This window comes from Drosophila novamexicana, unplaced genomic scaffold (genome assembly GCF_003285875.2).
Source record: "Drosophila novamexicana strain 15010-1031.04,08,12 unplaced genomic scaffold, DnovRS2.1 tig00000308-arrow-arrow-pilon, whole genome shotgun sequence".
NCBI classification, from domain to species: Eukaryota; Metazoa; Arthropoda; class Insecta; order Diptera; family Drosophilidae; genus Drosophila; species Drosophila novamexicana.
The window spans coordinates 1,362,351-1,377,842 of NW_020824799.1; the positions used below are offsets into that span (position 1 = coordinate 1,362,351).

The 15,492-nt window shown below is 41.5% G+C and overlaps 1 protein-coding gene across 1 annotated transcript; it reads right to left on the reverse strand.

The window, feature by feature from the left end:
* Nucleotides 1-9,302: 9,302 nt before the first annotated feature.
* LOC115759560 (ichor) lies at nt 9,303-11,153 on the reverse strand. The gene has a single exon (XM_030700526.1). It carries the CDS (start codon nt 11,151-11,153, stop codon nt 9,303-9,305), a length of 1,851 nt encoding a protein of 616 aa, XP_030556386.1.
* Nucleotides 11,154-15,492: the final 4,339 nt, after the last annotated feature.

Genomic DNA, 15,492 nt, shown 5'->3' on the forward strand with positions numbered 1-15,492 from the left:
GACAGATTGTGGTGGCTGGTCGATTGATTGTTTCAAAGTAGCCCTGTGTAAAACACCATGCCACTGCTAACCAACACTATCAATTCAACGAACCATGACCAATAGATGGCGCTTCAAGACGGTGGCGCTATTGTAATTATGCCTTTAAAAAGATAATTTTAATTTATACCTATTGTGCTCAACACGTTCTTTAATTAATGGAGTGATTTCATCAGGAAATTAACGAACTTATAGATATTGTTGATAATATGCTAATGCAGAGTGTCTCCCTATGAAAATATCACAATCCTAAATTCCAAATGGCCAAACCCAAAATACTTAAATTTACAACTGCTGCCCCAGCAGCAACACAAGTTGCTTTGCATCTCTTGCCGTCCCTCTCGCTCCAAGCGGCTTGAATGCTTTCTTCAGACGAAACAACAATAACAACAACAACAACAACGACAACAAGAGCCCGTCTTGAGCGAAGTCGTCAGCGTGATTTGCTTTTTAGTTGTTGTTGCTGTTGTTATTGTGGCTGCTGCTGTATTTTTTGTTTTTGTTTTTTCTTCTTCTACATTTCTGGCTCGTTTCATGCTGACCCACTTTTCGTGGCAATACGTGCGATGTTGACGCCGCAGCAGCAGCGGCAGCAGCAGCGGCAGAAGCGACTGCGGTCTGCACAGTGGGCTGCAGTCATGGTGAAAGCTTTGCCTTGCTATAAAATAACGCTTGCCGGGTCAGTTTATGCGCACTGGTTACACTGTGCGGCGCAAAAAGTCATAAACTGAATTGCCAACAGGTTATAGCTGCAACACGGTCGCAGTCGCAGCCGCAGTCGCAGTTGCTGGGAGTAGTAAAAAGGGCCATGACAGTGACACTTTGAAGTTTGAGGTTAAATTGTCAATGTTGTTGGTTGCTGTTGTTTTCTGTTGTTGTTGTTGTTGTTGTCTGTTGTCTGTTGTCTGTTGTTGTGGTTGCTCTTCGGTTGCCCTGTGCCCAAATATTGTCGACATATTTTGTGGCGGGCACTTTTGTTGTTCGTTGTTGCATTTCAAATCAAAAGACTTCAGCAACAAACTTGCATTGACTGTGCACTTTTCTTAAGCCAATGTGCGTGGCACAAATTTTGATTGGCGCACGCACCGAAATGCTCGCATGCTTTTATTTAGTTTATTAATTATTTTTATTTTTTCTACCTACACTCACACACACATACACACACACACACACGCACACATTCATATTTGAAAAGTGAAATTTCAAAGTAGAACAAGCCACAACAAAAACAACAACAACTACAACACGTACAACTGGCCGTGCCACGCAACTTGCCGAGAGGTTCCAATAAAAATGAGGTCACTTGTCGCTGACCAACAGCGCCAGCAGGCGTCTCTCCTACCCAAGACTTCTGCCCCCCCTCTACCCCTCTGGCTCACCATTGTTGACTAGATCCCGCGCCAGAGTTTGGCAGGCAGTCGTCGTTGCTGGTTGCCGTTGCTGTTGGCAGTCGTCTGCCTTTAGAATACTGCATTATAAGTAAATTAATTGCAGTCGCGTCGCACTTTTCGGCTTTAACTGTTGTTGGCCAGTTTTAGGCCAAGCAACGTGTGTGCCATTAAGAAGCACCACGAACTTGACAACGAAAAGGAGCGCATGGAAATGAATCGCAACACAAGTTGGCCTCAAATCATAAATTGATTAACTATCGCAAATATGCTTAAGATAATATTAGTTCACACACAAGATTTATAGATTTTTTAATTTTGTTATAAAATAACCAAATAAATAAATGTAAATACACAAACGTATTTAAGTTAATACGCTTTATTGACAAAATAAATAAGAGTTCCGTCTGTGAATTGTTTTTATTTTTACTTTTTTTATTTGTTAGTTTTTAACTTTATGTATCGGTGTCAAAAGATCCATAAGTTCATGCTAAACGCGAAAGTTTAACTTTGAAACTTTGAAATTAGCCCAATTTCGTATTCCCATAAAAGTTAATCTGATCTTTGTTGGATTCTTTGCTTCCTCTGCATATAATATTTTCGTCTGTTGATATTTATGTGTGAAAATAAATGTAATTATTTACTGTTCAAAGCAATAAATCGTATTATTATTACTTATAAATTGTATTATTATTTTCACGAATATTTATATTATCCTATTCTCTGAAATCAAACCATTTATTTTAAAGATAAACTAATTCCTTAATAAACTAATTCCTTTGATAAACTAATTCCTTAATAATAATAGTTCGTAATGAAAATATTTAATCTCTCAATGAAAATGCAGAGCTTTTGCTGAGAAAAGACTTAACTTGTTTATACATACATATATTTATTATAGTAAAAATCAAGTCTAATTGTGTATTTCATAAGATTTTCGTTGTGCACTGTTTGCTTTTGCAGTTAATTAAAGTTGAACTCGAAGTTGGAGTTGCAGTTGGAGTAAAAACAAAACTGGCACAGTACTTAAATATTAATTTAATATAATGTAATTATAGCTATGATTTATTCTGCCAAGAATCTTGGTCAGCTGGCCGGCGAGGCGTGAAGACGCCGCATTGCAAAATCGACGCCAAACTTGAAGTTTGTATTTTGGTTTTAATTCTCTTGTGCCTCGACAATTAACCGAAAACTCAAGTGAATAAATTATTAATATACGAACATGATCAGAGCTGCAAATGTTGCAAAAAGTGCACATTGTAAGCATGGCTAATGTGCAGACTTTTCTCACCTGGTCACCTACTCACCTACTCCGCCTACTATACCACCTGCTCCGCCGCCTCCTTCTGACCCATGCTGCCACTTCCTGCACGCGAGCCACTTCCGTTCTGTTTTGCCAGCTCGAACTCAGTGTTGAGCTCTTCATGTGCATCCATCAAAGCCAGCTCAATCAAGAGCAAAAGTAATCAAAATAACAACAATAACAACAGCGATGAATCAATGGAAAAAACACAGCAAAACAAACAAACAAACAAATCATGAAAAGTGGAAAAGAGACAAACCCAAAGGGGAGCAGCAGAAGCATACAAAGCATATACACGCACAGACACAGGCACACAAACAACATTGCCAAGAAAATCATTTAAAAAAATATAACAATAAATAAACACACACACACACACACCTGGAGCTAGACATGTGTGTATTAAAATGGCATGCCAGCAAATAGCAAATAGCAAGTAGCAGTAAATAGCAACAGAAACAACAATAACTACAACAACAACAACAATTTCAGCAGCAACATCAAAGCACAAAATAGAAATGGAGAGCAACTTTCACCCAAGGTCATTGTGTCTTTAACTGCGCTGCAGCAGCAACAGCAACAACAGCAGCAGCAGCAGCAGCGGCAACATTCACAACTGCCGGACAATATGCGACAAAGTTAACAGCGGCAGCGGCTGCGCAGCGACTGAGGCGTCGCTGTTGCCATTTTGCCAACTTTATTGTAATGTCTATCCGTCTGTTTTTCTGTCTGTCTGTCTTTCTGTCGGTCTCTGTCTCGATTTTTGTCAAAGGCAGAGTTGCAGCCAGGCGAAAGGCGTTGCCCATTTGTTTTTTTTTTTTGGTAGCCTGCACCCAACGAAAATGCTTATTGCAGGGTATGCAATGGTTGTGCGGATCCCATAAGTACCCACAATCAGTTGACAAAAATAGCTATATTATCCTTATAACATAATATTATACTCATAATCTAAACATAAAAAGCCCTAACAATGAGGTAAGGGCATAAGTATGAAATGGCAACATAATGGGAGAGCCCGATAGATAAAGAGAGAGAGAGAGAAAGAGAGAGGGAGAGAGAGAAAAGGCAAGAGATTCATTTAGTGTAAGACAAAATGCAGACACAAAGTTTATATGATTCGCAACACAGCTCGTATACATAATTGTTATAAACAAAACATGAAAACTTGCTAATTGTAAATGAATTTATGAGAATCGTAGAGTAGGGCAATATTTTCAAAATGCTTTTTTATTCATTTTCATTGGGATTTAGTTTGCGTTTCATATAGGAGAGAAACAAACATGCGTACATACATATGATTTTTATGCATATCATAGATATTCTTAAATGATATTTTTTTATATTGTTAATTAATTTAATATAAACATAATATTTAAGATACTCAGGTAACTATTTTCGGCGCAGACCTGTATGACCGGACAAGTATGTTGTATAAAAAATTACAGGGTATTTATCCAGCGATAATCTTTATTGCTGGTGGTGTAACGCCCTTTTCTGCACCGAATATATAAACTCTGACTAGTTGCTTAGTTAAATTTTTATGTGACCAACTTGTTTCTGCTGCTGTTAAAGAGATCGCAGTTCAGTGATTTTTTTGGGTAGTTAAATATAATGGAACTACAGACATTCCATAATCCAAAAAGGAATGCCTCTGTCGAAATATTTGTTTATAAATATCGAGCATTTTATGCTCAATCGTAGTTGTAGGTATTGGGGCTTATATTTTTTTGAATGAATAATATTTGATATCAAAAAAGTCTTAGTCAATATTGATGATATTAATGATCAATGTCATACTTTACCTGAGCGGGATACAAGACCGAAAAAACTGTTTATCGCTCATACGACCTGTTGCACTGCATTTAATATTTACTATTCTCAGCTAATTCTTAACTAAAATCTCACCTGTTTTTTTTGTTATGACATGTAACAGAAGGAAGCTGCTTAAACATAAGAACCACAAAGTACGCTGGCCGAGAGTGTCGCAACCTAGAGCCAAGCTACCCTTACGAAAGCTAGCTACCCTGTATTTCGGATCTACTGGTGCACCATTAACTGATTTTCTGCCTCTTTAGGATAAGTGCTGATCTCAAGCCGATGTCACCCAGCGATTTATATGGTGCAAGAGGTTTGTCTATTTCGTTCGTATATTTAAGTGAGCGATTATGTTGGAGGAAATATGTTAACTCCATGAACTTCTGATTTGAAATTATAATTTCTATATATACTTAAGCAAAAATAAGTATAAAAATATGCAGCGGCTATGCTTCTGATAAATACGTTCTTAATAAAAATCGGTGTTTGTAATTCGATTTTTATTGTCGACTCAGCTGTTTGTTCCGATCAATATAATCCTTATCTTTATCGGATCGGTGATGCTTGCTTCTGTCTTTTATATATATTTGCCTAAAAAATGATACCCTGTTTAATGTGTAAGAAGAGATAGTTTGATTGTTGCCTAAATATTCCATCCTTATCGTTTATGGTCGTGAGTTTAAAACCTGCTCATTATATTATATTAGTTACACCCTGCCCCGAATGATGAAGAGTATATGGGTCTATCCATTTGTCTGTGCATCCAGTCTGGCTTAACTCATTTGATTCACAACCACGTACATGTGTCTCCATGGCAGGCGATTAGCTGTTGCGATGCTCAGTTATGGCACCCACGCCCATAACTGTCCCAAATGAGTTGACTTGGCTGACTTGTCGGATTGTGGCCGTCAGAATCTTGGCCAGAAAGTGGGTCGAGAAGAGAATGGGAATGAGAATGCGAATGCGAATGAGCAGAAAATTACATTTAATTGGCATAAAACTCAATTAAAAATGCCAAAAAGATGAGAGACAAGCTGAAGATGCTCATCCAAATGAATTACGGCAAATCTCATTGTTAATTTGTTGTTTGGCTTTGCGACGGCCAAAATGTTTGCCAGTTTTTATTATTTTTGTTTGACCCCCGACCTGGGGGAGCAGACAAACACGTAGCACATTTTGATTAGAACAAAACGTGGACACTATAAAAGGGGTTGCGTCTCGTGGCGCGAGCAGCGAAGGGGGAGTCCGGAGACAGTGCCATGATGTTGCATAAATTTAAGTGCCACAGATACGAGGCGCAAGATACAGAAACGAGTTACAGATACATGCAACAACGACGGCTACGTTGAAGAAAACTGAAACGAAGCCAAGCTGAGATACAAAAGCAGCATAGAAATGCGGATGCGATGCAAACTACACAACATACTCCAGACTCGTATTGCTGAAGCTATCTCTGTGTCTGCGGCTCGAACCCAAACTCGAGCTCGAGCTTGAGCTGCGGCTCCGACTCGGACTCCGACTCGGTCTCCGTTCCTATCTCCGTCTCTGCGGTGAAAGAGCATGCGACCGGGCAAAGTATCTTTGTATCTCATTGCCGCTCGCCTCACCTCGCCGCGCGCCTCTTGCTGCCAGGCCGGTTAACATTTCAAATCCGCTGTGGCTGCCTTAGTCGCTGCTGCTGTTGCCTCTGCCTCTGCTGCTGCGGCCTCCTCTGCTGCTGCTGCTGCTGCTGCTGCTGCTGCTGTGGCTGCTTCGTGCGGTTCTCCAGCTCGAGCAAGAAGCGATGGAAAAAAACGAGTCTGGAAATTAGGTCAGTGGCACAGTATGCATGGCATTTTGTTACTGTATTCGTGCCGCTCTCTGTCGCTGTCTGTATCTGTGTGAGTGCGTGTGAGTGTGTGTGTGTGTGTGGGCTTTGGGTTTGCCTTTGGCTCTTAGCTCTGCGCATTGCTTTCTTTGCGGCGGCATTTGTGGTCAATATAATAATTCTGACTTGTTGGCTCGCTTTGGCGCACAGCTCGGCTGGGATTGACTTGGTTTGGTTTGGTTTGGCTTTTGTTGGCATCGTTGTTTTTGTCGCCGTCTTCAACTTACCGCATATTTTACCATAGCCAGAGCCGGAGAGCTGGAGTGCTGGCACTCGCACCTACTCAGTTTTTCTGTTGGCACAGACTGGCTTCTAAGTCAGGTTCCACCTAATTGCTGGCGGCACATGTGTGTGCGGCATTAGCAATGCGGACACCACACAGTTGCCACCTAATCAACCGAATCACTCGAATCACTTGAATCATCTAATTTGAGTTAATAATTGACTTGCTTTTGGATAACCTTACGTATACTTGATTTGCAGGGAACAAGAGCACACAACATGTTTTCTGTTTTTTAAATATTATTATTTTTGTACATTTAAAATGACAAAGTTTGTATTTCTAGAAGGGTAAACATTAAAATTAGAAAAATAAATATTTACAATCGAATTGTTTAGAAGTACAAAGTGATTTGTTGCTCAACTTGAATAAATAAATTGCACAAAACTAAAAAAACATTAAATATTGATTAAGTTATTTAAATTAATTACTTTATTAAATAATATGTGTTTTGTTTTCTTTTGTTTTTTTTTTGTAATTGCCTTTATGCATAATGCATTTTCGCTTAAGTAAATAGCTTCAACAATATTCGTTTGTTTTAATATGTACTAAGGATTTGTAGCGTTAAATATTTCCAAGATTTTCACACGAACATAAATATATATTTAATATATTATTTATTGGACATATATGCATGCATGTTGAATTCGCGCGTTTAATGTATTGTAAGATTAACATAAACTTTAGCAACAAATTTTTAAAAAACAAATTAACAACTTTTAATGTAAGTGTAATAAGATTTATTACTTGAGTACTTTACTATTTCATAAATATCTTTATCATCATTATTATTATTATGTATTTAATTTGCTTTGTGTGTGTTTGTTTTTTTGTTTCCGATTTAAGTTCTTATTTCTAGTTTCTAATTAAAAAATTTAACACATATTGTTATTTTGCCAAGCCCGCTACAACTTATGCTAAGTATATATGATATATAAATATATATATATATACACAATATATAGTTTTATATATATATATATATGTGTGTGTGTGTGTGTGTGTGTTGTTGTTTTTTTTTTGTACATTTACCTAATATTATTATTTTAATTTATAATTGTATTGCTTGTATTGTTTAACGCTTAGAGTTTCTTTTCAACACAATGAGGTACATAAATTATACAAATTACAGACATACAAATTTCTTATATGCAATTACTTAACGAACATTCGGCTAGACTTTAGCTAAATTCTAGCTACATTTGCATCTCTATTAAATATTTATACGTGTTTACCTGTGCCAGGGCCTTAGGTGCACGAAGCGCGCAGGTTTGCATCAAAACAGAACAACAGTTGCAAAAAGACAATTGGACGCTTCGTTGTTCTTACATTGCTTGTGGTCTCTTTGCCATGGAAATCGTATATACAATATACGTATATAGTATATTGTTGTCATTTTAAGTGCACCAGATAGGTACCGAGAATTCTGCTAAAATACTATTTCTTTTGAATTTAAAAATAAATGGTATATATTTCTAAAACAAAGCAAATGTTGATTGAATGAGGTCTATAAAATAAAATCTATAAAATTATTGACAACTAATTTGCAAATACTTCAAATATATGACTGAAAGCATAGTAAATATTTTTAAACTGTTGCTGCATTCCCAGATTCATTTCGATCTATAATACTTCATTTATAACTTAAGTAGGCTGTGCGATAATCAAAACATGAATTCATAATAGTTGGTTTATGCTTACAGACAATTTACATTCGAATGTTCGCAAACATTCTCAATGGAAATCGATTCTAAGAGTGACCAACTTATAGTAGTAATGGAATGCGGCGTTGCCAGACATTTTGCTTAGCTCACAGTTAAGTTGGCTGCGCCTCAATTGACTTTGCTTGTGTTTACAATTTATAAGCCAGAGCTAGTTTCTATCTGCTATTAAAATTTATAATAATTATGCAACAGGTATTACTGCTAATTTTCACATTGGGTCAATCCGAACAAGCGCAAAAAAGCTGATATCCTTCTAGTTCTAAGAGAATGCTAATGAAATTGTGTGGAGGTAGTAGGTTGATATTAAATACCATCAACAATGCGTATTGAAGAATTTCGATGAAATAACATTTGAATGAATCCAGACCAATTAAACTATTTAGTTCTGTCATTTACCCATTTACCCATCCTCCGATGCCCGACCCCTAACTAAACCGGGTTACTGACTAACTACCAAAGAGCGAAGAGATCAAAAGCAACCAACAACAACGAATATCAAGTGCTATGTGTATGGCATTGCTTCACATCCCTGGTTCTTAGGGGGGGGGGGGGGCGATGGCAAACAGCCTGTGGGCTACGTGAGCAGCTCCAGACTGGCTTTGGTCAAGCAATGCGATACACGAGAAGCTGCCGCACCCAAAGACCCGGCCATGCACACCCAGTCGCCGGTTGCTCGGCGCCCGGATTGTGGTGGCCGGGTGGCGTTGGCGGGCACTTTCTCCGGCACAGCACACAGAAGCGCGACAGCAGACGGCGGCTGCAGTGCAGCGGATCTGGCTGCGTGCTCTGTGTGCTCTGTACTCTGCGTGGCTGCGTCAGCGGGCAGAAACAGTAGCTGCTTTTGTTGCTGTTGCTAGTGGCGAGCGGGTTGTGGATGTGGCCGCGGTCAGTCACGCCCAATTCTCTTATGTATCTGTTGATGTTTGAGCAAGTGCGCCTTCTGGCGAAAGGCCTTGGCGCACACGTCGCAGCGGAAGGGCTTCTCCCCTGTGTGCGTACGCAGGTGCACCTTAATGTTTGACTTGTTGAGGAAGCCCCGATTGCATATGCTGCATCGATGCACCGGCTTCTCCTTGCCCAGCAGACCGCTCAGATCGCTGGCACTGAAGCTGGCCACGCCCGACGGCGACATCGCGCTCAGCTGAGGCGCCCCACTCTCGCCCTGGATCTGCCCCTGGCCGGCCTGCTGCTGCTGCTGCTGCTGGCTAGACTTCTTCTGCGCCCTGGAGCGCTTGGCCTTGGGCGTGCCAGAGGGCGCATTCGTGGTGCTTGTCGTATGCGGATAATTGCTCAGCATGTCCGGACTGCACAGTCCGCCGTCCTTCAGTCCAGCGCCAGACAGGCCGCCGTTGGGCGTCAGCTGGTACGCCGACTGCTGCTGCTGCTGCTGCTGTTGCTGCTGCTGCTGCTGGCTGGAATTGGGATTGTTGGTCAAGTAGCGCGGATTGATCATCAGATTGTTGTCCGTGGTGCTGACCACAGAGCCCGGCGGACTGCAGCTGCTGCTGGCCGCCGACAGCTCGTTGCAGTATGAGGTAGAACTGGGCGTCTCGGTCTTTAGTGTGGTGGTTGTCGCCGCCGTCGAGCCCGCGCCTGGTGGTCCATGCTGCAGGCGATTCTGCAGCAGCGGCATATAGCCATGGCTGAGTAGACTCTGCAGCGTGGAGCTGCTCGCGTGCACCGGCAGCGGCGAGTGGGGCAGCATAAAGTCGCTAAGCGAATCCTGCTGCGAGACGAGCACCTTGCCCTCCTGCTGTATGCAGTTGCCATCGATCCAGGCGTCCAGATCCATCCAACTGTCGCGCGTATCGTTGCCCTCCTCTTTGTCCAGCTGATTGGGCACCGTGGTGTCCGCTATCGCAGATCCAATAATCGCAGCAATGTCATCAATGCTGTTCATGTCCACGTACTCGGTCAGATCCTTGTAGATGCGCACTCCGCTGCCGTGCAGCGAGTCGGCCACTTGGTCGATGGGCGTCAGAGTGGATCCGCTGCTGGCCAGAGAGGAGACACCACCACCACCACCATTATTACCGCCTCCGCTACCATTGCCGCCTGTGTGCCCAGTGGCGTTCATAACACAGCTGTCCGCTACGGAGTAGAGCTTAGAATCTAACTGACTATCGGCAAAGAGCTTGACATCGTTCAGGCAGGCGTCCGCATCTGCGCTGAGTACGCTCTCGGGCAGGCCGGTTGACGAGGATACGATATTCTGCTCCTGGGAGGAGCCGCCATTGCCACCACCGCCGCCGCCCGTTCCGCTGCACGTCGTCGCAGCCGTTGTGGACGTGGGATTCGCATTCTGATTGCCGTTGTTCGACTGCTGATGCTGATGCTGGTGCTGCTGCTGCTGGTGGTGTTGGTGTTGCTGATAGGCGCTCTGTATGTAGTTGTTGTTGCTCTCGTCGGGCAGCCGCTGGGCGATCGCATGATAGTGGTGGCCGGAGATGCCATTGATGGACAGGTGGCCGGTATAGCCGGTGAAGGGTGGCAGCGGCTTCAGGTCGGACAGCGCATTCAGCGAGGAGCTGTTCAACAGCAGATTGTCCAGCACATCCAGCGAGTTCTTCTGGTCCGCATCGCTGGGCAGCGAGTCAAGGTCGTGCTCCAGCAGCAGCTTGTGTCCGTCCAGCAGATATTGGTCCTGGCTGCCGGTCTGTGTGGGTCCCCAGCAGGGGCTCATCAGTAGGCTTTCGACTTCTGATTCACTTGGCCCGTTCATGCTGCACAACTTCATTGTCAGTTGACCCAGCCGATTTGTAGAAATTTTTGGTTCTTCTTCTTGCGGAAAATATCGAATGGTGAAGCTGTTCTTGCTAAAATACATACAAGAAGAACAAAAATACCATCATTAGGCGCGAAAATATATTGAAAAGCACATTTGAGGTCATCTCAGCTAGTTCAGATACAAGAGTAAGTATTATACTATAAACTATTTAAATATTCTACTACGTTTTATATTCTAAAAGGAGCTTTGAGTATTTAGCAATTAGTTCGCAATGATATGTACTTTTTAGTCCCAAAAAGCGGTGCAAGCAAAAGGAACTGTTCGGAAATAAGGACTTTGAGTGGAATTTAAATAATTTAAGCATTAGACATTTTAAAATGTGTCTACAAGATCATCTGTATATAAGATTTATGTTTAGCCGGAATATTTCCATAAATGATTAATAAGATCAATAACTGTATTTTAAACATCAATTCACATTTTTAAGTCAAATCTGAGGAATTCATCAATGTCTATGTCGGTTTATACTAAGCGCGGCTTACACGTCACTTCCGTTAGATTTATAATCCATCTTTGAGTATCTGTAAGATCTACAGTTGCCCCATCAGGCGGCCGCTGCACTTGCTGACAGCTGGCTAGAGAGACAAGCAAGCTGATGGCCCCTAATCTGAGTTTAATAAAAATCCCAATACGGATTCTCTAAATACGAATATTAATCGAAGTCCATTTGGGCCGAGCTGCATATCAAAACATTTCCACGGCGATTACTCATGGTAAGACGCTGCCAAGTGGTGGAGAGGGGGAATACAAAAAATAACAACAAATCGATAGCCAGAATGGCCAATAATAATTTCCAAACGGAATTTGGGTCACAACATTAATAATCAGTTAAATTAGCATATAAATTGGTAGAAATAAACGCAGCGACAGAGACGCAGCAGAACTTGAGCCCAGCTACATAGTTGGATTCGGATATATATGTATATGGATAGACTCCACACTCTGACAAAGATATGAGGGACCGACAATGAAAGTACAACAACAACAACAACAACAACAAGCAGTATGCGACACAGGTGCAGAGTGACCCCCTCCCGCCTTCATATTCAAATAAGAAACTACAAAATATTCAAGACCAATTGAATAAAAAATCCAAGAAAATCGACGAGAGACCCCAACAACAACAACAATTGCTAGTGCGAGTGTAGAATTTGAGTGTGTTAGCTTTTTGGGAGAAGCGAACGGTAAAGCAAATGAGCCAACAAAAATAAAGACTTTTTCTTATTTTGTGCATAAACAGTTAAGTTGAGTTTTTGAGGCTTGGCCACTTTTATGTATAGCTGTCTGTGTGCCTGTCTCTCTCTGTGTTTGTGTGTGTGTGTAGAAAGAAGAAAGCATACAACACCAAATTGGCCAATATACTTACTCGCTCGCAGCTAGACTTGTTTGGCATTGGTCAGCGTGTGAGAGAGTACAGACAATTTCGCTTTCAACAGGTTGTCGTAGCAACATGTTGCTAGCTCAGCCTGAGAAGAGGCGCAAAGAGCAGCAGAAGAAGCAACCGACGGCGACGGCGACAGCGACGGTGAGTGCGACTGCGACTGCGACTGCGTTAGCGGCAGCGACGTTAGCGTCAGCTAAACATGAGCAGCTAAGCGTGGCAGCGGCATCAGCCAAACTACCGTTACACGAGAGACCTGCTGACATACTTCCGTGTTCGGCAGAGCCGAGACGAAGCTGCCACGAAGCTTCGACCAAAGCTCAAGCGCAGCTTTGCGTGCACTCACACAACAAATTAAAATAAAATGGCGGCCAATGCGTCTAGGCTTAATTTGTGTAAGTAATGATAAATAAATAGTTGATGCACAATTATTATTTTTACAATAATAAATAAATAATTGTAGCATAAAGGTGGAATTAGATGGGCTATATTTTAAATTTCAAACAGTGTTGTAAAATATTGCAAATATGTGTTAATCAGTTGAACATTTTTCATGTGAGTCTTTTATGCTTTAGATATCAAGTGACTGTTAAACGGATACATAAAATAAATAAAATATATAAAATATAAAAAGAAATATAAAATATAAAAAAAAAATAAATAAAAACTACGATTTTTACAGTCTTGACTTGTTTTTAGGTGCCATTACTTGCACTATCCCTCTATCTTCGCATGTCTCATGTTCTCTTCAGCTTCTAGTTGGCTTTTTATTTATACCCATCCCTTTTTTTGTCTTCTTCTTATTGCTGATATTTTTTATTTGTTTTTTTTTTTTTGTTGTTTGTCTCCCCTTTGAGTGACGTTTTGGATGCGCCTACAAGATTGGCGTGAAATATTTTATAGACATTCTGATTCTTTTATTGTTTGACTGAGCGTCACTTTTTACACATTTTTGTTTTGTTTGTTTGCTTTTTTTATTGTTAAAGTTAAACTTTTATTATTGTTGCTGTGGCTACTCAACATTTTTTTTTGTTTTGTTTTGTTTTAATGAGCCACATTGTAACGGTTGTTCGCTGCTCTTTTCGCATTTGAATGGCCCCAACACCTACACACACACACACACACACACACACAGACAGAAATTGCGTGGGTGTGCCGCACAACAACAACAACAACAAGAAAGCAAACAATGCGCCTCTATTGTAATTTGAGCTTGTAAATGGGATTTTCAGATTATGGTCAGAGAGCTACACATTTGGGCTCCGATTCGGGTCGGGTACGGGCATTGCTGTGGGCATTATAATTACTCTTTCTGAGTGCTTGTTGTAACCTGTGTGTGTGTGTGTGTGTTGGGCGATTTTAACGGTTGTTTTTTGAATGAATTAGTGCAAATTTTTGACAAGCGAGTGATTTTATGACCCTGAGCTGAAAGCCTTTTATGCATAACTCGGTCAGTTTGTGGGCGCACTTGAAATGCCGTTAAGTAATTATAAATCAGCTGAGATTGAATTGAAATGATATATATATATATAAATATATGCATATGATTAAAAGCTGTTCTAGCTAGATAGAAAGCTCTTAAATCAGGAGAATATATTAACTGCTGCGAGTTCAACTAACTCTTCCATGCCGCAGTCAAATTCTTGTTAACGTAGTGAAATGAACTTTTCGACTTCAACAACTACTTATGGCCAGAACAGCAACAGGCCGTCAACAAGAACGCTCCAACAGCTGCTGCAAAAGTTAAGAAATTGAGTTCTTAACTCTACAGCAAAAAACAAAAAAAAAAGAAAAAAACGAGGTCCACAAGAAGTCGACGAGGGCCAAAGTGAGAGACTTCGGCTGGGCATCTTAACGGAAATTGAGTTTAACCTTTGGCGGCAATCAACTTCCGTTTAAATGTTCGAACACGAAGCAGCGGCAAAGGTCAAAACGTTTTTCCACAGCCAAACACCAAATGGCCAATACTGAGAGAACTGGCAAACAGTCGGTTTTTTCCTGTGGCTATACGGCCAAAATGAAAAGAAAAATCAGGTCGCGCGCTGGCGTCGGAAAAAGCGAATGAAAAATTATTTGATTGCAAAATTTACAGCCGCTACGATTTCCACTTGGAAAACCGCACGTACAATGCCAGCAACACCTCGAACAACAATAACAACAACAACAACGAGGCAAGGCAAGGCTACCAAGCGGTTTTCCAAGCAACCAACTTTGACCAAGACCGAGAAGCCGAAAAAAGCAGCCGCAGCCTCACAAAACGTGTGGCTGGCATTGAGGTCGCCATCACTCAATGAAGGTTGCCCCAACGCCGACTCTGCCTGTGCCGCTGCCTCCATCCTCAACTGCATCTGCGACTTTATCTTAAGCTGTAAATGTGGATGCAGCAAATTGCTGCGAGTAAGCAACAGCAACAACAGATAAAGGTGGAACAAATACCAAGAACCGCCAACTGGCAACAATGGGAGACGAAGACGTGCTCGGTTCTTGTTCTGCTGCGCACTTGACAGCACATGTGGCACGTGTGGTGTCTGTGTTGTTGTTGTTGTTGTTGTTGCTGCTACCATCCACACAGACTCCAACTGCGACTGCGACTGCGACTGGCCAACTAACCGCAACTGCACACAGAACTTCAGCTGATTCCCCAGACTTAGATAGAGGTGTGGGCTCCGGTACAAACTGGACCAGGTCGTCGTTGTCGTCCAATGGTGGGCGTTGCCGATGGAGCAAGGCATAAAAGCCAGATACGACGGGGGTGTTGCATATGAATGATGGCTCAAGGTGTAAATTAAGTTCGTTATTAAATGGTTCAGTTGCTGGAAAAGGGGCTTGCACCCGACACGAAAGCAGCTTTTTAATCAAGTTTTGCGGAAAGGAAGTTAATCGAGAAAAATACAAAAATTAAGTCCG

What these genes read in the sequence shown, in the direction of transcription:
- LOC115759560 (XM_030700526.1), bottom strand. Translation starts at nt 11,153, where the DNA reads ATGAAGTTGTGCAGCATGAACGGGCCAAGTGAATCAGAAGTCGAAAGC.